At 36.7% G+C, this 24,341-nt stretch overlaps 3 protein-coding genes across 7 annotated transcripts in view; 2 read left to right on the top strand and 1 right to left on the bottom strand.

Annotated features, from left to right (window-relative positions):
• On the bottom strand, window positions 1-16,186 carry cwf19l1 (CWF19 like cell cycle control factor 1). 5 transcript variants are annotated; one of them, XM_089127044.1, is made up of 16 exons: window positions 16,013-16,186; window positions 11,649-11,724; window positions 9,342-9,488; window positions 5,639-5,723; window positions 5,474-5,558; window positions 5,281-5,382; window positions 4,950-5,164; window positions 4,753-4,868; window positions 4,590-4,674; window positions 3,873-4,022; window positions 3,272-3,401; window positions 3,014-3,093; window positions 2,676-2,885; window positions 2,201-2,320; window positions 580-677; window positions 1-439 (listed from the first exon to the last, which is right to left on the bottom strand). In XM_089127044.1, exons 2-16 carry the CDS (start codon window positions 11,675-11,677, stop codon window positions 295-297), a joined length of 1,797 nt encoding a protein of 598 aa, XP_088983170.1. In that variant the 5' UTR covers window positions 11,678-11,724; window positions 16,013-16,186; the 3' UTR covers window positions 1-294. The 5 variants fall into 5 exon arrangements, with proteins under 5 accessions (XP_088983170.1, XP_088983171.1, XP_088983172.1 ...); XM_089127045.1 differs by having other exon boundaries at window positions 11,664-11,724; window positions 16,013-16,185; XM_089127046.1 differs by lacking the exons at window positions 9,342-9,488; window positions 11,649-11,724; window positions 16,013-16,186 and adding an exon at window positions 6,909-7,045.
• klhl42 (kelch-like family, member 42) lies at window positions 7,731-10,754 on the top strand. The gene is made up of 2 exons (XM_089127048.1): window positions 7,731-7,866; window positions 8,902-10,754. Exons 1-2 carry the CDS (start codon window positions 7,833-7,835, stop codon window positions 9,357-9,359), a joined length of 492 nt encoding a protein of 163 aa, XP_088983174.1. The 5' UTR covers window positions 7,731-7,832; the 3' UTR covers window positions 9,360-10,754.
• Window positions 13,424-24,341, top strand: part of nrip2 (nuclear receptor interacting protein 2) — a 23,129-nt gene continuing 12,211 nt past the window's right edge. Inside the window, exon 1 of the mRNA XM_039668397.2 lies at window positions 13,424-14,060. Within this exon, the coding sequence (XP_039524331.2) occupies window positions 13,908-14,060 (153 nt within the window). The 5' untranslated portion in view covers window positions 13,424-13,907. The remainder of the gene's footprint in view (window positions 14,061-24,341) is intronic.

Raw genomic sequence — 24,341 nt, forward strand, 5'->3', positions numbered from 1 at the left:
GAGAACGAAACCAACACTTATTACAAGAGGGGGAAAAAAATGCAGATTTTACAAATTTGAAAAATGACCTTTAATTAGGAGTCACAAAACAAAATTCCACATGTAATGGCATCCAATGAAGTAATACATCACCAAAACAAAGATATCCATTTCCTAACTGTTGCCAAATGAAAGGAAAAGGAAAGCTTCAAAATTTAAAAGGAATAAAAAGATAAAATAAGCAGTTTTGGACACATTTAGGGAGTTCACAAACATGATTGATGGTGTTAAGGTCAGATGTATCTGAAGTGCTGCTCAGTCATCAATTGTGAAGTCAAAGGGCTCAAAGTCAGAGCGCACTTTTTTGGCCTGATCCTCCTCCTCTTCCTTTGTACATTTACACTCTCTCCAGTCAGCTCGCATGGGGATGTTCAACACCACCTCGCTCGCCAATACTTCCCTGTGGCAGCACACAAAGGATATGCACAGGTGGTTATGCTGAAGCAAATTTTTACAATCAGGTCAAACACATACTAATGTTTGTTTATAACTAGTGTATGACTGCGCCCAGTTGATGAACTGTGCAAGTGTAACAATTACCTGCCAAACTGCAAAGGGAAATTTTTCTTGATGCGATAAAACAACTTCTCGCCTGTATCCAGCTCCACATAAAAGTAGGGTGTTCCTGGAGGAGCAATCTGCAATGTGGGATATTACAGTTCATCTTTACAGAAAACTTATCGTCTCATCATGACTTGCTCACGCATTCCCTACAGAGATTATGTTATATAATTCATAAAAGCCCCACACAGCGCGTTGATCCCAGAAAACTGCCGGGAAATTGCCAGAACACCTTCTGTGTGAACTCTGCATGACTCTTTTGCTCTTAGAAGAAAGTTTGAGTTCGTCATCAACAAAGAAAGGACGAACTAATGTCTGCAAACTGGAGCGAAGCAGAGACCAGGAGCTCCTCACTATACGCGCTGAAGCTGAGATCGTTCACCAGCTTTGAGGAAAGGTATGCGCGTGTAAATGTTTGACACGTACGTTACACGTCTCATCCTGACGTCATGTGTCTTTACAGGTTGTGTGTGAATGCACTCACAGATCCCGGCAAATTACTGGCAGTGTGAATGAACCGAAATCAAACAATCCCGGGACAAATGCCGGGTCACATTATTTGTGTATTTTCCGGAATCTCCGTGTGAAAGGGGCTAGAGAGGAATTTGGGACACTTTGGATTTAGAGTGGACAAACAATACACTTCCCAAATGACCTATGATACATAAAAAAAAAACAATTAAATGTGACCACTCAAACAGTTATTTAAAAAAAAAAAATTTGTTAAATTTGATTTTAGAACACACATGACTTTGTTATTGCAGGTTAGACTACAACAAGAACAAAAAGTGAATAGAGTTGCATATGCCAACAAGTAAATAGATTATTATTTTTTTATATAATAATAGATTATATTAACAATATATAATTTAAAAATAAATAAAACAATGACATAACTTAGTAAATATAATTTAAATAAACTTTGTAATAATAATAATAAGAAGAAGAAGAAATTATTATATTAATAGTGTATGTATATATAAAAATATATATTAGTATAAATTATAATATGAGTATACAATTACATGATTGAATTAACAGTATATTATATTAATTTAAATAAGTAATTTATACAACATAATAATAATAATAATGATGAGAATGCAATAAGTTGCTATTTTAATAGTATATATATTTAAAAATAAATATTTATATAATATAATAAATAAATTATTATATTAAAAGTATATTGAATTTAAATTTTTAAATAATAAATAAAAACTAGGGCTGTCAAAACGATTGATCGCAATTAATTGCATCCAAAATAAAAGTTTGTGTTTACATAATATATGTGGGTGCACTGTGTATAATTATTTTATATATATATATATATATATATATATATATATATATATATATATAAATACACACACATGCTTGTATATATTTAAGAAATATTTTCATGTATATACTGTATATAGATTTATATATAAATAAGTATTTTATATATAAATAATATTTTTTTCTTAAATATACATGCATGCGTGTGTATTTATATATATACATAATAATTATTTTATTTTGGATGCGATTAATCGTTTGACAGCCCTAATAAAAACTCTTTGAATTGTTCAGTCTGAGGGAGACCGATGGTGTGTACCTGTTTGAGGTCTGTATGAGCAGGAATCTCCATCAGTTCCATCTGCTGCTCTTCAGCTTGTGTCATGAACGCCTCCTTGATGTCTTCTGTACTGCACTTCTCCATGGGCACCGGCACAACCTGAGGATGACGAAGAAGAGAAGTTTCCGTCCGTTAATCCCATTATGCGCTGCTATCTCATAACTTTAGGAAATCATGTATTTGGTCATCATTGGGAACACGTCCCTCAGAAATGATTACTCGTCAATGCAGACAGATTGTCTATCCACTCAGACTTAAACTGATGAAATGATGTTGGAGTCTGAGATTGGTGGATGGTGTGGCGTCTCTCACACTCTCCGTACTGCAATAAGTTTACCAGACTCTCTTTTTCATATATGTGGTGCTGTTTAGACTGACCTGGGATCTGTGCAGTTCAGTCTGTTCAGGCAGACACCACAATCTCATTTTGAATGACACAATATTTTATATGGACCTGTAGTTGAAGGTGCTGGCTGCGGTAGTTCCTCTCAAACAAGACGCACCGTTGGCCTCTGCTTTTACAGAACTTCTTGAAGGCGGTCTTGTATTTCTCCATCTCTTCAACCACCTCTGATGCCAAATCCACCACTGACTGGTAATGTCCGATGGGCAGCAGAAGAACATGGTCATGAGTAAGACCACCCTTAGCGAGAGCCACGTAACACTGGAAATAGAATACTGACATTAGATCAACATGAAAAAGCAACAGGAGAGAAGTCTGTCATTTATCAGTTGATATATTTTGTGACCGTATGCCAAACCAGTTTGGCAGTACATATTGTGTAAACTGACGTGTGTCCCGATGCTTATGACCAAGTGCTTCTCGACTTCTGGACTGGCAAGGCAGAACCAACAGGGTCCAGTGGGCTGTGCTGTTATAAAAGCAGAAATCAAGGTCTGTCAAGAGCAGCAAGCAAAAATAAATTCACATCCTCCCCAAAAATCAACTCTAAAAAGAAATGAAATAAGTCCTGCTGAGTGTTTCTAAATGAGGTAATAAAAAGTTCAGTTTGATCCATTAGAGCATCTCTGAGAAGTGAATGGACTCACGGGGTTTTCTGGGCTGCTTGGGCTGATTGGGTCTGTCCCCGTCCGACTGTCTCTTCCTGCCATGTTGATGTTGCTGGTGATGTGGTTTCTTCTGCCCCAGATCAAAAAAGAACTGGGATGCTGGTTCCTCCTGATCAAAAAAGATTTTATTTTATTTTTTTGGAAGAAATTAATACTTTTATTCAGTGACAGTAAAAAAATTGATCAAAGAATCCTGACATTTTTTATTTCAGTAGCCACTAAAATATTAAGCAGCACAACTATTTACAACATTGATGTTGTAATACGAAAAGTTTCTTGAGCAGCAAATCATCATATTAGAGTGATTTCTGAAGGATCATGTGGCACTGAAGACTGGAGCTATGATGCTGAAAATACAGATTTGCATAACAGGAATATATTACATTTTACAACATATTAAAATAGGAATCTGTTCTTTTGAATAGAAATATTTCACAATATTACTGTTTTACTGGATTTTTGATTTTGAGGCATATAAGGATGTGTTAAAAAAAATCATTCTGACCCCAAACTTGATGAGCAATTAGTATACATCACCTGCATATTACTACTATTAAGGAAAGTTAAAAACTGTACACACCTCCGCGTCTGCCAAAGAGGGTGTCGGTCTTTCTTTCTTCCCATCTTTTGTAGGTTTCCTGTAGGGATTTTCTGTGACATCCTGAGGTTGTTTGACTAACTCTGTGGGGTCCATGGTTTTCATCGGGACAATGTTGAATGCATACAAGTACTGAGAAAAAACATAAACTTTACAGTTAAACCATGAATTCAGTCTCCATGCGCCACAGGTCTTCATTAAAAATGAAATATGTAGGGATGCAGAGATATTAAAATTCTGTGCATTAGTTTTCATGTTAAGGCAGATTTTAAATTTAAACAATTTTGTCTAAAATTAAAAATAAAATAAATTGTTTAAATGCTGTAAGTGAATTCAGACATAATAACAATATTAGACAGCATGAAAATGGACGTTTATATATGCTATTTTTTAATTAATTGAAATAAATTGATACACCAAAATAAAGAATTTAAAAAAGAAAAAGTGAAATATATATATATATATATATATATATATAAATAAAGCAACTTACTTATTAAACTTATTAAAATAAAGTTGTTTTCATACTATAATTGTATATTACTATGGTGAAATTATAATGACTAAGTCATTGTAAGATGATGACAAAAATGGGGTTAGATGTGTAAATGTAATATAATCAAATCTAATGATATCAGTTATACAAATGTTAAACACACACACACAAATGACAAAAAACATACAAAGAAACAAAAATACCTTCTTCTTGGCAGGATTGTTGACTCCTGCCAGGGCAATGAATCTACTGACATGCTGAGCATTCTGTTGAAGGACCACATGATTCCTGCAAATGTATACACATTTTGTTAGACAAAAAGCATTTGAAAAATGTCAAACATTTCCTGATGCTGTAATAGCACACCTGTAGGGCAGCCTCTCATAATGGACCCCTTCCACTCCTGCAAAATGGTAGCGGGGCTTCAGCTTGTCAGCGAGATCTGCGATGGTCGAAACCCCACAATACTTTGTATCAGTTTCCTGAAAAGGGCAAACGATTCTTAAGCACACGATCAGAAAATACCTGAAAAATGTATTAAAGAAGCACAACAAAGCACTAACGGGACTGTTTCCATACTGCCACACGCCTCGAGGCCACTGCGAAGACAGGAGAATGTCCACACCTCGAAATTTAGAGTTGGACAGCAGAGGAGCCACCAGGGCACTGAGGTCTTTACGGGTAAAGCAGTGTGAGGGAGCAGGTTCCTGTTGTGATTCTCTGCCACTGACATAGGCGATCTGAAGCCCAGATGCACCTGTGAAAATGCCCCTTCGACCTAGGGAAAAAAACAAGCGTAGTTGACAAACCTGAGCCCAACAATACATATTAAGCTCAACGTAAACAGCAAAGGCATATGTTTTATAAAGATGACAGGTTATAGATCCATCTTACCGAGACATGTGATGTTGTCTGCCAACTCGCAGCCATCAGAGTTTGGGAAATACTTTACAGCCTCTTGACTGGCTGCGCCGAGAATATATGTGTGAATTGGTGCTGGGGGTTTAGAAAGAGCACAGTTTAAATCAGTACATTTGTTTGGTGTTATTAAAGGAATACATTTTAAAGATATACAAGGAAACCTTACCCTTTTTTGCACCAGATTTGTATGTTTCCCATTCCGATTCAGCCTCGGGAGAGGTTCCAAAAAAGTCTCCAACACACAGCAGCAACTGCAAAACAAAACCGTCTAGTTAAACCCACAACTGTCTCTTTCTTATGTTTGTCGCTTAAGATACACGTGCAGACTCACATCAAATTGCCCGCTCTTTTTCTGAATAACGTTCACCCGGTTGAACAATGCATTTATTCTTCCTTCAACGTCACCACATGCGAGACTGAGAGGGAATGAAACATTAAAGCAGCGTGAAAACAAAACACGTTGGTTAATTATATGTACACCTCCGCCTTTGCTGTTATTTATGTGTGTAAATTACTTATAGAGATGTGTAACGAACCAGCTAACATTCACATGTGACGCTTTTTAAACCAAAATCAAAACTTACACTCGTAAAGGCTTGTCTTCCATACCGAAAAAAATATATAAATCTTTTTTAGACTCTTAAAATTAATGACCCTTCTGTCTGAGCATTGGCGTTAAATTGTGTGCGTCGACAAAATAAACCCTGCCGCAACAGGGAACAAATTATTTCGACCGCTCATTATGAAACATACATCTGAAGGTGATTTTTGTGGAGGGGAGGTTTTAATACTATTAAATAATACATAAATTGGAGAAAATACCATATTTAAAGAATATAATTTGTAAACACGATAATAGATATTACAAACCTAAACGCACATCAAGTTTCTCTGCGGAAGAAATAACAAGGTGACACAGTAAAAGCGTACGCTTCCACTATGCGCACATTATTCATAATATTTTCTCCAGCGATTATCCCTTCAAAGAGTAATTTTATCGATTAAATTGAACATATAATGTATAAACTAAAAAAATGTTATGTACTTTTAAAAAACATGCTGGGGCGAGCAGGACACCACCACGTGACGCAACACAAACCACGAGACCAAAACAGGAACTGTTTTACATTTGAAAGTGTACAGTGTAATAAAATAAAATAAACTGCCTTATTATTTATACCACAACAGAGATTTCTGCCGATGAGAAATGCGTTTAAACAAGTGCCAAGATATCGCTTTAGTTCAGGAATGCGTATTAGCTGACTGTCTAAACCTGACAAATTAAACATGTTTAAACACGAATATTAATTTATTAAGTACTATTCCTTAAGTATATGCAAGCCATACGTTTGTTTTAACAATACGCGTTTGTTAATGGGATCTATGCATGCATATCAGCAGACTCGGATTCTATGCGCTGAATATTTCCATATATAGACTTTGGCATCGAAGGATGAAAAGGCGTCTCTAATCACATCTGAAAAACAGCCGCTGACCCCAGAACAGGAGACATGACATCCCCCGAGCAGATTATAGAGATCGTGATGGATGACAAAACGTACAATGTGAGTAAAAGCAAACTGATCGAGAAGAGCGATTACTTCCGCGCGCTGTACAGCTCAGGGATGCGCGAGTCCGGGGAGGATTCGGTGCAGCTTCGGGGACTGAGCATCCCGGGGCTCGAGTTGGTGCTTGAGTTCATCAACACCTCCAAAGTTCAGGTGGCCAACGAGACTCTGGAGGACCTGATCGAAACCGCATCCTTTCTGCAAGTCACTTCCATTTTAAAACTGCTCCTCTCGGAAATCAGGCAGGAGAATTGCGTCGAGCTCTACAATCTCTCTGAAGTCTACGGGATGCATGATCTTAGGAACGCTTGTTTGAAATTCATGAGCTGCTATTATCATGTCATGCTGCGCAGGCAGGAGTTCAAGAAGTTGCCAGCTGTTCTGCGGGATCAGATCCGAGATATGCGCATGAAAGGTACGGCCACTTTAGTAGTAATAGGCGATTTCACTGACACCTGTCTGGATCTGGCAAACCAGGACGAGCCGTGGTCCATGTTGAGGTATGACGAGCTTGAGCAACGCTGGAAACCTCTAGCCAACAACCTTCCTCCAGACATGATCAATGTTAGAGGTTACGGATCTGCTGTGCTGGACAACTACTTGTTTATCGTTGGTGGATATAGAATGACAAGTCAGGAGATCTCGGTGGCCCACTGCTACAACCCCTCCAAGAATGAGTGGAACAATGTGGCACCTTTGAACCAGAAGAGGTACAATTCACTCATGAATCATGATGTGTCCAATTATTTGTGGTTTGTCTAGTAGTGGAAGGGATCAGTAAGTGCTCTTTTGGTTTCCAGATCAAACTTCAAGCTCCTGGCCGTGAGTGGGAAGCTGTATGCGGTTGGAGGTCATTGTCTGGGGACGGTGGAGTGCTACAGTCCCGAGCAGGACTGGACGTGTGTGGCGTCACTGCCTGAACCTCTCGCCGAGTTCTCTGCCTGTGAGTGTCAGGGCATGATCTACGTCATGGGCGGTTATACCTCTAGAGGTGTGTCTCACTGTCTGAGAGTTTGGTTCATTCACACTCACACACTCTAACTGGCATTAGACTTCATTTACTTTCTTTTACGTGACTGGTGGTCGTATGGTGAACTATGTATATTATTCCAAAGAAAACAATGATTGTCTTTACTTACTCCAGATTTGGCTGATGTCATCAAACCCTTTTTTTAAAATAGATTTTACAAGAAGAAAAAAAGTTTAGACAAACATTTATTGCTCCTTTTAATCAATTTTATTAGGTCATTTAAATGTCGTTTTTTAAATTTAATCTTTAAAAACTCTCAACATCCATATACTTTTTTTAGGGCTGTCAAACGATTAATCGCGATTAATCGCATCCAAAATAAAAGTTTGTGTTTACATAATATATGTGGGTGCACTGTGTCTAATTATTTTGTATATATATAAATACACACACATGCATGTATATTTAAGAAAAAAAATATTATTTCTATATAAAATATTTATATTTATACATAATATAAATTATATATAAATCTATATACCTGAAAATATTTCTTAAATGAATACAAGCATGTGTGTGTATTTCTATATATAAAATAATTATACACAGTGCACCCACATATATTATGTAAACACAAACTTTTATTTTGGATGCGATTAATTGTTTGACAGCCCTAAAATTTTCATACAGTGTATGAAATGATGGCTAAATTCACTTGTAGAATTACATATAATTGGTGTTTTTGAATTTATTTAGATGAAATATTATAGAATTTTATTACCAGTCGGATATTTGTCGGTTATAACAAAAAAATAATCAATGTAATTGGCCATAATTTTAGTATTGGTACAAGATTACTTACTTCAAGTGAGTGTTAGATTATTGGTAATCTAAAGGCAAAAATATGAGAAATCAGAATTATTTTACTTAAATTAATTTGTACTTTTTCATTAAATGACATTTTGCTCATATATACATTTTATGTTTCATGCTGACTTTAATTTTCCGTTAAAATTATCTTAAAATGACCTCAGGTTTTGTCCTAATATCTGACAGATAGGAACACCAGCGTGCTGCGCTACTGCCCCGTATTGGACACGTGGTCCGTGTTCCATTCCTGTTCGGCTCATGTGCGCAAGCAGCAGATGCTCTCAGTGGAGGACACCATCTACCTAGTGGGTGGCTACACGCATGAGCTAGAACCTGCAGAAATGGGACGGCGGAGGTTAAGCCATACGGAGGACATGCTGACGGTACAGTCCTACAACGTGCGGACGGGAGAATTGTTGCAACTTAAGGAGAACACGTCAAAGTCGGGTTTGAACCTCACCTGCACGCTGCACAACGATGGCATCTACATCATGAGCAGAGACGTCAGGCTTCCAACCAGCCTGGAGCACCGCGTCTTCCTCAAATACAACATTTTCTCAGATGCCTGGGAGGCGTTCAGACGTTTCCCTGCTCTGGGACAGAACATGCTGCTTTGCTCACTCTACCTGCCCAACGTCCTCTGAGGGGATCTGGAGAAGACTGCCGACCGCCGGGACACACGGATTCTATTATAGCGAGCCCAGACACTTCGGAAAGGACAAGGATCGCCACACCAGTTTACTTGATCAGAATGATCAGCCAGCACAAAGAACCTGCAGGAGATATTAAAGCGATAGTTTAGACAACAATTTCAATCTGGTTATCATTTCCTCACCCTCATTTTGTTCCAAAAACATTGAACATTCTTGATCGTTGAAAAAAAGTTTGTAATGACACGAGGAAATTATAACAGAATATGTATTTATTTTTATTTAGGTGAAATAGTGCTTTAAATGATTACTTCTAAATAAAGGTCAACATTTTGAAAAAAATCGTTTAAAAAAAAAGTACAGTAAAAATATATTTAATATCTCCATCAGAAGTTCTCTGAAAGTGCCCTTGTAGTCAAAATATATTCCGTAAAATAAATATTTTTTCTTATTTTGGCAAAAAGAGAGAACACTATAAGAGTTGCACCGAACATTTTCAGCTTGCACAGAATCTACTAATTTAAATGCATGTACATGATCTTAATTATATAAAACTTGACATATACTACAAGTGGAGGCTTCACATTCATAGAGCCTGCAGATTAAATTAACCCTAAACTTGCACCAGCCAATTAAATAGCTAAACATAAAGGGTAATTCAGCGCCCCGAATGAGACATCAAAGTAGTTCACCTCAGAATAAAACAATCCCATTATCATTCACTCACCCTTATTTCATTCCAAACCTGTATGAATGCCTTAGTTTTTTTGGCTTTTTTTGGACCATAAAGTGAAAGTAATGGGGTCCAGTATTGTTTTTGGATCCATTGACTTTCCTTATAAGGTTAAAAACAGTAAATAATAAAATATTTAATTACACTTATTTTGTGTTTTGCAGAAGAAATGGTGAGTACATATTCATTTTTAGGTGAACTGAGCCCTTAAGTGCCAGACTAAATGGTGAATGTTTAAGACTGTCAGTGCCTGAAAAGTAGTTGATTTTTGACTTAATTACTCTTAATTATTTTCTTCCAATGACTGTATATCTGGACAAGTGTCTTAATATGTGCTGCACAAATGAAGCACAAATACATAAGCGCCTGACCTAAATCGCTGTGATGTATTTTTGCATTTGGTTGAGTGAGATGACCTGATGTTAACGTGAAAGAAAAGGATATTATTTTGTTTTTTGTGTTTTTTTTTTTAAGTGAAGGACTTTATACTTATGCACAATTTACTTTTGGTTTTGTAGCATTTTGATTATTTTTCATATGTTGAGCCGAAATGGATGATGGTTTTGTTGAACGTTCCCAAGTTGCCTTGCTATGTAAAGGTTGTAACAAGTCAAAAATAAAAATGTTCAGGTAAGCAAATAAAAGGCTTTATATTGCTTGTTTCTTTTCGTGTCTTTGCATTTGGCAGATGTCACAGTCACTTGTCCTCCTTAGTGAGGTCACCTTCTGTCGTAATCGGCTGTCCATCAGATCAGCAGTGTCATCATTGCATCAAATTGCAGATTCATTGCCTTTGAGTTTGAATCTGATCGTTGTCCTTCATTTATTGTCTTGGCATCTGCACAGTGAATTCCTGTGTCTCATAGCATGTGTATGTCCTAGCATGACTCCGGTCACTGGGTCTAAATGTTGAGCAGGTGTCCGAGCTAAGACAAGCCACCTGTAATAGAGGAGGATGGTGTTGTCAATCTTTTTCTTCTAAAGTGTAGGAACTCAGAAGCGAAGACCAGGATGTATCTTCTTATGCAGGATTCTTTATTTCTGTTGCATCACTGTAGTCTGCTTCATCCAGAAATCTTAGCCAAGTCTAACTAAAGCAGTATACATTGTGTTTTATATACATTTCAACTGGGAGAATTACATAGAGGTGGAGACACTGAAACAAAGCAACGTAAATGCATGAGACCCGAGAGACAAGAACTCCAAGACAAAAGGTCTCAGTGATTAAAATAGCAGATGTTCAAACTTGCTCTACAGGAGTTTTCACCCGGTGAGACGAGAACATGAAAGGCATGGCCTTCTCGTACGGAGTCTGTTTGCATATAAAATACTATTGTATTGGAAATCTAAATTAAACACGTTAATAAAATTAGTAATCCTACATTAGCAGTGGAGGGCCAATTGTCCGTATCCAAATCCTCCACAGCACACAGGTTGTTTACACCGGGTATCAAGATGCTTCTGTCTTTTGTGTTTAACACACACTCTAAAAAATGCTGGGTTGTTTTAACCCAATTTTGGGTCAAATATGGACAATACTTGACCCTAACCTGTGTTCGCAGTACCTGTTGCCAACCATTTGTCTTCTTCAGTCCTCATCTTCCGCTAATCAGATCCACACTGCACCTGGAAAGAAAAGACACTGTACTTTATTATCACTCAAGCTCTTATCTGAACTTGACTGCCATTATTTACCAGTGTGCTTCAGCTGATCCTTCGCTTTACCTGTACTGTGTAGGATTGAAAATAATTGAATATATTTGAAAATGAAGTGTTTCTATGACGACAGACTTGAGAAGGATCAGCAGAGTTCTATAAAAATGATTGACTGATGATTGATTGATGATGACGAGTAAAGGCAACTAAAGAGACAATTATATAAACTGTTTGTCATAATTCATTATTTATCAATAATAAGTGTACTTTTCACCATATCTTCAGGAATTCATGAATAGAAAAGAGGTTGTCTTTAAACACTGATTGATTAGTAAATCTTCCATTAATAGCCTATACAGTTCATATTGCACGCTAAAATCAAATAATTATATATTTATAAAGATAGATAGATAGATTATAGATAGATAGATAGATAGATAGATTTTTCCCCCACTTAAAGATTTCTTGACAAGCATCATGATCTACCCTGTCATAATAACATGGGCAGTTAGTCTATGCATTACTGGAAGGCAAAATTTCTAAATCATCTGTTCTAGATGTCCTTATGTCCTTGTTGCAATAATATAGCCACTTGGTGGTGCTACAACTTAATTCATAATGCATATTTTCAACACACGCACAATTATTCATTACAAATGGACATAATGCAAATGCAGATGAATAGAGTTTTTAAGTATTAAAACAATAAGATCATAAATCCTGATGAAACCATGAAAAACACATGAAGCACTGCAGATAAAGAACAGGCAGCAAAGAGCAGTGATTCTTCTGTATTACAGTGACCTCTTTTTAAATAGCCAGCAGCGTGATTTGTACTGGTTGGGAATTGGGGGCTGAGTGGGGGAAGTGTGTCTTTTACCGATTTTCTCTGGTACACCATGTGGCCAAATGATAATATCTCCAGCAAATCAGAGCTGAAGAAAGAAATGAGGTATTGCATGGCCGTTTAATGTGTCACTGCTATAGTGAGCTGACTCTAGCTGATGGCTCTCAAGCTAAAATAAATGCAGCGGACACAGCTTGTTCTACACTGTTAAAAAAATATATATTTTCATGATTTGTGATCACATGATCACAACATTTTTTCTTTTGTCAAATCAACTTAAATCATTTATGTAGTTCAGATAACATAATATTTTGAGTTTCTGATGATTAAATCAATCTCCTACACTGTATTAACTCAATTTTTCCAGTTCAATGAACTTAAAATTTTAAGACAACCAGGTTACTTCATTTTTTAAGTTGCACACAATAGCATTATAATGTATTTACACACTTTACGATGCTTACATTATTATTAATGTACATAGTCATGTCCATTAAATTTTGACGTAATACATTTTAATGTAGGAGGGACAATGCCTTGGTGTACTACATATTTATAAATCTTTTGTTGCAGGGTGAGCAGATTTTCAACCACACAAGAAAGTCTATTACAGTTTTGTCAAGCTTTAGAATGAGAAGGCCAAAGACGAAGGCCAAGCAAATTTCAAAGAAGCCTTCATCATTCCGAGATCATTAATGTTACATGCTGAAAGAAGTCACTTTGAAAAGACAATATGGGGAGAACGACACAGACACAGAGAGAAGTGGGAGTGTGAAAGAGAGGTAGGTGGAGAAAGAAAGGGGAGGTGGAGATTGAGAGAGGAGAGGAGAGATAGAGCGCGAAAGGGAAAGAGGGGAGGACAGTTCGCCTCTGCAGCGCTGCAAGGACAGCGTGAACATCGCTAGGACACAGACCGACTCAAGCTCTCAACAATCACACCTTCTTCACCATGGCAACCACGCCAATCACTGCACTGGACTGACAGCTGTCAATCACAGGAGGAGATTATCAGGATCACCTGCTACAGGAGAGATTACAAGCTACAATCGGGGACTTAAGCGGACTAATTCCAACTTGTGTTTGGTTACGAGTTGTCATCCAGGGGAAAATTGGCCATTTTTGATCCCTCAACTGATTTACGCCTGCATGCGTTCACATGTGCATGCTTTAGTACGTAGCCTACGAGGTTGTCTCGCTTTGAATCAGGGTCACCGTCTTGCTGGCTCTCACCCGTCAGTGCAGTGCCAGAATAAGCTTCAGTGTTAGCGGGAAGCTCTGTTTATTTAGCCTCTCATCCACGAAAAACATGAGTGAGGGCAAGAAGGAGTTAGAGATGAGGGACAAAGCCATCATGCACCAGCAGAGGAGACTGAAGCAAGCCACCCAGTTCAGCCACAAGGACTCCGCAGATCTCCTGCCCCTGGATGGGCTGAAGAGGATGGGCACTTCCAAAGACCTGGTGAGTGGCTCTTTTGTTGATCCCTAAAATGGTTGTGACAGTCAAGAATTTACTTATGTAAATACTGTGCGTGAATATGTGGAAGGAGTCATGCACGCAGCATTATATATATGCAATCCCGTCACACATGCTCACATGATGCATTACTTAGCGCTTCAGGCATGGCTGTGAATGTTTCTGACACATCAGTAGATCCGGTTGCAGTTCCCCCCCCATGCTGGAAGATGAAAGTCACACACTTTCACACACGTCGTAGTTTATATCATGGTGAGGACCTCCCATTGACATTTATTGTACTTGAATCAAGCTAATTATAATTACTACACTATTACTCAATCTCTTTAATTAAGTGATTCCTTTGTGAGGAAATTACGAGGTTGGGGACAAACATTTCGTTCTTGCTTATTGCAACCTATTTTTTATTAGGTGGACCTTATGGTAACCTCATTATAAAATGAAGAGTTCTGATGCATAAACTTTAAGTCAGTATGACGTTATTATTATGTTATTTAATAGAGAGCTTAAGTCCAGCCCCTCCGCTTCCGGGTCATGGGACCTTATTTTGGAAAAAAATATGTATGGTAGTCAATGGCGAGAGACAACTTATCTTTTTATTCCGTCTGAACTGTGCCCTGAATTACACATATGATGTTTGTCAAATTAAAAGATAATTCTGAAAGTCGAAAACATCGCAGTTTGTCATAAAACAGAAGAGTAACTTTTAGTTTTATGTGAAAATCGCTCAATGAACTACATCTCCCAGGAAGCGAAACAACGCGCGAGATCCGCTGCTCGTGTGTGTGCAGTCTGGTACAAAACACTCGTAACGTTACGATTATAACGTAAGACTGTAGAAACAATGACAGACGTTAGCCTCAGTAAAGTTAGCTTCATTCATTGAGAGAAAATGTGCGCCTTTGGGGTTTGTAGTCTTTGTAATTATGTATTTTCACAGTCTTATACCTCAACGGTTTCACATCAAACGGCGACTTTCTTGACTTTAAAATGTATCTTTTAAATTGACAAACATCATATGTGCAATTCAGGGCACAATTCAAACGAGATCAAAATTCTCTCGCCATTGACTACCATACAATATTTTTCCGAAATAAGGTCCCATGGTGGTCGACCGGAAGAGGAGGGACTTAGGCTCTCTATAATGAAAAAATACTGCATAAAATATGTAATTAGTTACTAAATGAGGTATTGATTCATTTAGGCACAAGGCAGCAGGGAATCACAATCGTGCTTAAATTCAGATTAACACAACTGTGAGTTTGGTATTGCTTTCATACAGTAGTTCAGTAAGCAACAAGTTCATATTGAGTCAGGCTACTTAAACTTGCATAATATGGCTACTTTCTGTAATTTTGCTTTGCCAACTAAAAATATTTCCAAACGAAGCCAACTGTCATGCATATTCGAGCATCACATATTGGCATTTTGTTTTTTAATTAATCTGCGTGTCAAATTCAAATGGTCTGGTGAATAATTCAATGACTCATTAAATGAAAGCAATGTTTTTGAATGGGTCAGTGATTGTATCCGAAATCGCAAACTAAGTAGTTACTATATTTGATAAGTACATTTTGATACAGTAATGGGGAAGTATGAATATTAGGACACAGGAAATTAATTAAAACGGTCACTTGACGCCACCTAACGTCATAACCTGCATAAAGAGTCACTGACAATGCCCACTTCTAATGCACACACTGATCGAGATTGATGACTGCAACTAATAGTTATAATTAATAATGAATTATATTATATATTCATTATTCATATATATATATATTGAATATTTCCACAGAAGATTTCTCACAGCTTAAGCTCTCTAGCTTTCCCCCATATATTTTTACTCATCAACAGCTTAGAGAGAAATTGGTGGACAGTGGACACACACATAATATAATGGGTTATCTCATATCAAAATAATTCAAATATCTTACCCCAACGGTTACAGATACCCTTTTCCATGTTAGTCCCTTTACAAAGTCTCAGTGGCACCACAAGTTCCCCACAATATAAGTTTGCGACTACCTGAAACACACAACAATAAACCAAGAGGTAATGTCCTATTAATTTAGTGATATCTTCTTCCTCTATGCCATTAAATTGTCTATCTACCATAATACCCGTCTCGCTGTCATCTGATTAGATGGCACATACCCAAGCTCCCAGTGCGCACTCCAAGAAACCTTCAGAATATGAGCGTTCGAGCATGCACAGTCACGCATGCGTGTTTGTATGTGTGCCTATGATTAGAGAGTGCATTTAAATGATCTCCATGCACAGCAGGGAAGAGCTGAAGCTAGTGTGCACAGCTTACGATGTCAGAGCCTCTAAAATGTGGGAGCTAAAGATAACTGGCTGTCAGTGGAGTCGTTTGTCTTTACACATCAATTTAAATGCACCATGTGTCTCAAAGAATATCATATTCTGTTTTTTGTGTTACTGTTCATGCAGCTGTTTCTGAAAATCACGATATGGCTTTTGTTATCAAAAAGAAAAAAACAATTCTCTGCCTCTTTCTTGATTCATGAAGGCTGTCATAAGCAATTATTCAACAGATTCGATTTTGACGCTCACGGTTGGCACAGATGTGTCACGCTTGTCCTGCCGTGGCGAGTCAGAGGGCAGACAGATACCTACTGACAGTTGGACAGATGGCCTGTCTTGTTGCCCTCTACACTGGACTGTGTACCTCTTAAAGGGAAAGAGGAAGATTACGTCAAATGTTTGTATAGATGAAGTGCAGGGTGTGTAATACAAAGAATTTTGGAGAAGTTGAAGGCCCCAAATAAAGTCCAATTCAATTTATACTTATAATGTAGTGTATTGCATATGAAAATGTTTTACAGCATTTCAACAACGTTTACATACAAGGGTTACCTGAAGAAAACTCATTGTTCGCATTCTCATTTATCTCAATGTTAGTTGCTCGGCTGGCACAGGACCCCTAGAAGTAAATAAAAAATTATATATATTCAAAAAAAATAATATTAATATTTTAGATATTTTATTCCATTTCTAATTTAAAATTGATATAAAATGTTATAATTATTATAAATAAAATATAATTTGTATAAAATTTTGTAATGTGTGTATATATATATATATATATATATATACTAGGACTGTCAAATGAGTAATCATGATTAATCGCATCCAAAATAAAAGTTTGTGTTTATATAATATATGTGGATGCACTGTGTATAATTATTTTGTATATATATATATATATATATATAAATACACACACATGCATGTATATTTAAGAAAAAAAATATTATTTATATGTAAAATATTTATATAATGCTGATTCATATCATTTTGAAACTGTTTACACACACATATCTATCTATCTATCTATCTATCTATCTATCTATCTATCTATCTATCTATCTATCTATCTATCTATCTATCTATCTATCTATCTATATTATGTTATTGTATCTATATATATATATCTCAGAGGACAATAACATACAATTGACGATACCAGACAAAGAAGTGAACAAAAACAGGGCTTAAATATATGGGGAGTGTAATCAAATGGAACAGGTGTGGGAACTGATAACAACCAGGGAAACTAACTAGAGAACTACAGGCAAAACAGGAACAAAGAGGAAACGAAACATAAACTGAACTGAACATAATCAGTAAACTGTGAGAGACTGTCAAATATTTTTGAATAATGACCGCTAAACTATATTATTAATATATTTGACTCCTCTGAATGTCACTAATGGCTGATTCACACTTAAATAGTGTATGTATATGCCTGTATATGAAAGTGTGTATATACCATGGAAATGGTTCTAGAACAGGCATCCTGGTTTACTGCTCTAATTAACCTACACGTGTCATGTGAAATTGTTCCTGTTACGTAACCGTAGGTTTGTTTTTCAGCTCTTTGGCCCTTAGGCCCTCTGCAATCCCTTCTCATACTCAGAGAGCAAAGCAGTGAGCATGAAAAGGGCACACTCAGATCAGCATTCATGCACAGAGTGGTGGATGGAGTTAAAAAGAGAAAAATGCACAGACTCCTACCGTCCTTACTATGCTTCTTAATGCACTGAAGAACTGTGTGATGTTTATTGAATTAGTCCAAGGCTGAACATTTCTCACCATACAAAGATGAGGGCAGACAGTGACTATATGACTGAATATATGTAAAAGAGTTGTAGCACGTGACTGACAGCCTGCTTGTGTACATGCCAGTGATTTCTGCAGAATTTTGTTTTAAAGGTGTGTGTGTGTGTTATATTACAATGCAAAATAGCTGCAATGAATTGCATCTACCCTAAAACTTTTTGGTAAATCTTTGGTAATGTTTTATGCATGTTTGTGACAACTGTCATTAAGTGTCATTCGCTCAGTTATGACATTTTTAATGCAAATATGACATTGTTTGAGATGTCTTTGTCATGACAACTTGACATTACTAAGACAACACAACCTGTCATAAACATGACAGATTAATTATCAAACTTAAGAAACCACTTAGCTTTATTGGTTAACATGACATTAAACTGTCATAACTTTTTAATGGCAAATTCAATTAGTACCAATGTAGTTGAGGTCACAAAAAATATTTATGGCACCGTTATAATGGCCTCATGACAGCCAATGTCAAAGCCAACCACATGACAGTTTAACTTAATTTTATGTCACGTTGTCATGACAAAGACACTGACAGGTTTTGATGTTATGGTTTATGTCAAGATGTCATTCAAAATGTCATTATTGAGCAAAAGACACTAAATGACAGTTGTCATAAATATGCATAAACCCTACTTCATATTCAAGACATATGTCATGTCATGGTTATGAAGGTGTCATGTCAGTCTTATGCACACCCCTTTTACTATTGACACAAAAACAAAATCGTGTGTAAAAATTAATAACAAGTGAGTAATGGGGAGCTTTGTGTCCTGACTATAACTCCTCAGTGGCCTCATTGATCCTGAAACATTAACGCTAATTATCAGGGTTACTTGATGAATGGCTGAGCCTTTTTTCCTCAGCTCAATCCCTCTTCTCAATCTCTGAGGGATTGTGAGGAGCTGAGATACAAAATGTTCCTTTAGGACAGATGCTAAAAATACTACCTGTGTCAGGGGGGGAAATAAACAGCTGTACAGCTTCATAGAAGGTATAAGGGAAAGGGTTAAGATGAGGGAGAGAGAGAGAGAGAGAGAGCGCAGCTGGCTGTCTGGTGCTGGGGCGGGAGATCAGCCATTAGGCAGGTCACATGACTCTCTGAATGAGAGAGAGGAGGCTGTTGCTGTCTGATAATGAGCTATTAGCAGTTAATCACACAAAGAGAAAGAGAAAGAGAGCAAGCTCTTTTGGGGCAAAAGCCCCAATCATGCAAGTACACTCTTAAAAATAAACGTTCTTTACTGGCATCCATGGTTCCATGAAGAACCTTTAACATCCATGCAACTTTTCAAAGTACAAAAGGTTCGTTATAGTGGAAAAAAGCAGGTCGTCGTGCAGGTCACTGCTCAATTTGTGCCAACAGGTTATGGTACAAAATGGTTGTGAAAGGGTCAGTTATTTCACCATTAATAGACACTGACCCCTATTTACCCACAATTCAACAGTACCGTTAAGGGCATGCTGTTCTGGGCCACAATTTTCTGATAATCTGTCAGCTTGGGACCGATATTTTTCTCATTCAGACATGGCATGGCAATTGCCCCCAAACTACCAATAATAACACACATCTAATTCACAGACCTATGCAAATGAATCATGAATCATTCATGAAGGCCCTTGCAGCGTTTACAAGTTAAAATGGATTTTTAAATAATTGTTCTGGTGGGACTGAATAGATTTAGAGGGGAGATTTGATCAGTCTGAATTTAAAATGACAAAGAGAGTAATGATGAAGTCTTATGAGAGTTATGAAGTCTAAGACTATGAAGTCTTTACTTAAGTCTGAAAAAAAACCACATACAAAAACTGCTCTTTTAAGCGTAATGTTTCGTAACTGCATTGTTATGTCCTCCTTTAATCACTGCTTTACCTTGACTGTATTAAGAATCTTATAATGAAAGGTGGCCATTTCTATGTCCTTTCCTTTTTTTTGCATCTGGTGTGTCAATGACTTTATATAATCTGATGCACAAGGTTACAGAGTCTTTTCAAATCAACAACTATCAGAACCACACAAGAGCATCACTCTATCAAGGCAACATGTAGTGACAGCCAGCTCTCAACGGAAAGAGAGACCGAGAGAGAGAGAGAGAGAGAAACATACAGTATTGCTATGATCAATCCTGTCAAAATCAACCTACAAAAGCAAACCCAGATAAAAGGAAAAACGGATAAATCAGTTTTGTTGTTTAAAATCAAATTGAAAAACTATTTTATCTGAATTAACAAGCTAATTATCTCAGAATTACGAGATAATTTTTCATGGAAAAAAGGTTTTGCTCTGTTTTTCTGAATTAATGACTTGATTATCTCAAAAATTAGGAGTAACTCATTAATTCATAAAAACAGAGAGAATTTTTTTTCCAAGAAAAAAATATCTCATAATTCTGAGATAATTAACTCGTTAAGTGAGATAATTCAGAAAAACAGAGCAAAAACTTTTTTTGGAACAAAATGACAAAGAAATAAAATTTTGGACTATATTTGCAAAAGTTATAATCGTTTTTTATATGTGTTGTCGTGTGAACTGGGAGAAACGGCGTTTTAGGTTCTCTCTTGTTGATTCTGAGGATTCTGATTGGCTTGAATGGCTTTATCCTTAACCCCTACACTGCCGCCAATAGGTTTGGCATAGTTATGATGGCGATCGACGCCGTATTTATGCGGGTGTGCGCACGATGTTATTTTTGAAAACGGAGAGGGGGAAAATAGTCGTTTCGCTAAATACCCAGCTTTGTGAAAACGTGGCCTAAGGCAATTGAAGGCAAAAGAGGGTCCAGCCCAGTCCTAGCAATCTTACTAATGAAGAGGCCGGTGAGTGCATAGACGTTCTCAGATTACGAAGGTGAATCCGAGGATTCCCACAGAAAATGAATTACCCTAACTATGTATTTACATGCATGGTCACACACCTCATTAAAAAGAAGAGTGCTAAATGAGGTTCATTACAGCCCAATTAACTTGATGTGTTCACATACATTATTCATCTTTTCAATAATAATAAAATCAAATAATGGGCGTTCACTGCAAGTCTATTCTCAACAGTTTTCTCCATTCAGAACTAACTTAAAGTCACTCAGAGATTCATTTGCAAACATTATTCATTAGATAGACACATGGAGTGCGTTGATATGCATGATGTTACACTGATTATGATTAATTACTATAGTTAAATGCCCTACACTGTGTATTTTTGTTTTAATAATGCCAGTTTAACAACCTGAATTGGCACACTTTTATTTTTCTGACATCATCCCGATTTTACCCTGCATGTTCTGGTTATACACATCTAACTTCACCTGCATCCTCGTTCAAAACAAGTTAAGCTTACAAGAAGATCAATATGTCCTTGTGAAACCAGTAAACAGCAGAGCAACAGAGCAAGCAAAGATCCTGGCATTTACCTTTTAGTTTCTCTTTTTAACCAACCAGACAAGTTATGGCCATCTGAGCAGAAGGACAAACAGAAGTTGGGATTGGTCTGTCTAGCTGTAAGAAACAAGAGCAATGCATTTGTTTTCATGCAGGCAATGTGATCGATTAAATCAATTACAACAATCTAATTTACCAGCCTTTGGATGTACAGCAGCAATAAAGAGCATCTGAAGCATCGTCCACAGTCAAGTCACAGCTGGATGGGTTTCCTCATTTTGTAAGAGGGTGTCAACAGGAATGTAAGGGCTCTCGTGGAGGTCATCTCATTAAAATGAGCTACGCAATAGCATCTCAGCCTTTGACTCTGTGTAAGGATACGGTCTTATCAGATCACACGGTCTCGGATTTTGTAAAGATCAATGAATAAGAGAACAGATTGCTGCAACCTCTGACTTTTTATTTGATGAAAGAAGATGAAAATCCATAAATCTGTAAGCCTTGAATAAATGCCCATTGAAAAAATGCCACACCAGGCTGATCTTATAGCAAAAAGTCAACTCAATTGTGGCTGGGGAGTCTGCTGACGGCCATGCTCTCTTTTTTCGATCAATGTACAAAAGTCTATTATAAAAAAATGCTATCACACGCCGTCTAACCCACAGCAGCGGATCAATAGTGTTGTTGCATAGCTGGAGGAAATAGTGATAATGTTTTGGTGAGCTAACACATTTAGCACCATGCTAGAAAAATGTTGACACAAGAAAGTCTTTATGACTCAGTGCTCATGTACTTTGGATATGAAAGACCTAATTTTCTTTCTTATTGTGGTTTTATTTTCTCCACACTGTAAAAAAATATTGATGGTTTAACTTAAAAAAGTAAGTAACCTGGGTTGCCTTCAAATTTTAAGTTGATTGAACTGGAAAAAGTGAGTTAATACAATGAAGGAGATTAATTTAACCATCAGAAACTCAAAATAATAAGTTATCTCAACTAAAGAAATTATTATAAAGTTGATTTGACAAAAGAAAATATGTTGTGATAACAAATCTTGAAAATATTTTTTACAGTGCAGTAAATGCATATGTAAGAATCTTTTTACATTATGATTATTGTAGAATATACTATCCAGAACACATCTATCATCTTAAGCTGAATTTTTGAACAGGGTGAACATATGCTTTGAGTTACGAAAGAACGGCACATGTAGAAGATGAAAGAGATGGGATAGAAAAGGGAGGGAAGATCTAGGTTTCTCTGTGTATTTTCAGCTTCCCCTTTGAGAATATCTGAATGGTACTTTCAAGAGGTCCTTATAATTGTATTATTAGAGGCAGAGAAAATTTTAAAAGCAGATCAAATTGCAGTCTGGTCTCCTCAGGTCGCCCTGTTGTGGAAATGGCATCTGTTCTCTAACAAAGTTATAGGGAGAAGCAATGTCATAGACAGTAACACAGCACATGCACTATGTACAGTGCACAGATTGCCTTCTTTATCCAATATTCACTTATCTGTCATAAACAACAATCTGCAGGATTTGTTTCTGAGATATTTTGCTACACTGTAAAAAAAAAAAAAATGTGTTCAATTTATGGTAAAATACCGGCAGCTGTGGTTGCCAGACATTTACCGTATGAAATACTGCAGCAAGACTTTACGGTAACAAGGTTTACAGCCTTAACTTGAAATTTACAGAAATAAACCGTATTTATTTTCTGGCATAATGTTAAATTGTCGACCAATTGAAGTTTAATATCCGTTTTGTACCGTTGTAATACACGGACAAACCAACAATCACAGCAGTGATAGGAGTCACATGATATATGGAAGCTCATCACATGAACCTCTTCCACAAGTAACTTAATATCGATTTTATAGAAGCTGCACAGTGTCATTCACTTAAACATTAAACACCATCATGGTAATTTTAACTGTAAATTATACAATGAGTTGTTCATTTTCACTTTAAAAACTGTAAATTTAACGGTATATTACAGTAAAATTACATTAAATTTACCATTAGATCTATCACAGTCATTTACCGTGTATGTTTTTCACTGTTTTTCAGTCTTTTACCGTTAAAATCACGATAATTTTTTACAGTGAGCTACAAGGAAGGCAAATGAAATGGAAAAAAGGCATCAGAAGAAAGCTTTGAGGAATTTTTATTTTTTATTTTTAGTGTTATACTGTTAGCCAGTTGAATGAGACTGAATTGTTGCAGTTTGTTAAAGAGGGTTGACAGAGTGACACTCAGAGCCTCAATAATGACTATATAAAAACACGATTTTTCTTCCAATTTACATTAAAAGCATGCTGGAAGTTAATGGTGTCTTTCAAGAACTGTGGCCAAACACACTTTAGCACTGATTAAAGTGATGGGAGTCGTTCTGGAGCCGTCATGTTTGTTAATGGAGTTGCCTTCAGCACTCAGTGTTTAATGTCGGAGTTGGGAAATGGCGAATGACTGATAAAAAAATTCGTAAAATTGTATATTTCCCACAAGCATTCAAACTGCAGCAATGTAAAAGGGAAAAACAATTAACATGTATTGTCAAAGTGCTCAGCAAAATATCATTCTACAAAATAGCTCCACTGGTACTTCATTATAATGCATGAGGATCTTATTGAAAGAAATTAGTTTGTCAAAAATTGGAAATTACTTTTTCCCCAGTAGTCTTACTGATTTATATATCTATATATATATATATATATATATATATATATATATATAGT

Source organism: Pimephales promelas, chromosome 24 (assembly GCF_988280905.1).
Source record: "Pimephales promelas chromosome 24, fPimPro1.hap1.1, whole genome shotgun sequence".
Taxonomy (NCBI): Eukaryota; Metazoa; Chordata; class Actinopteri; order Cypriniformes; family Leuciscidae; genus Pimephales; species Pimephales promelas.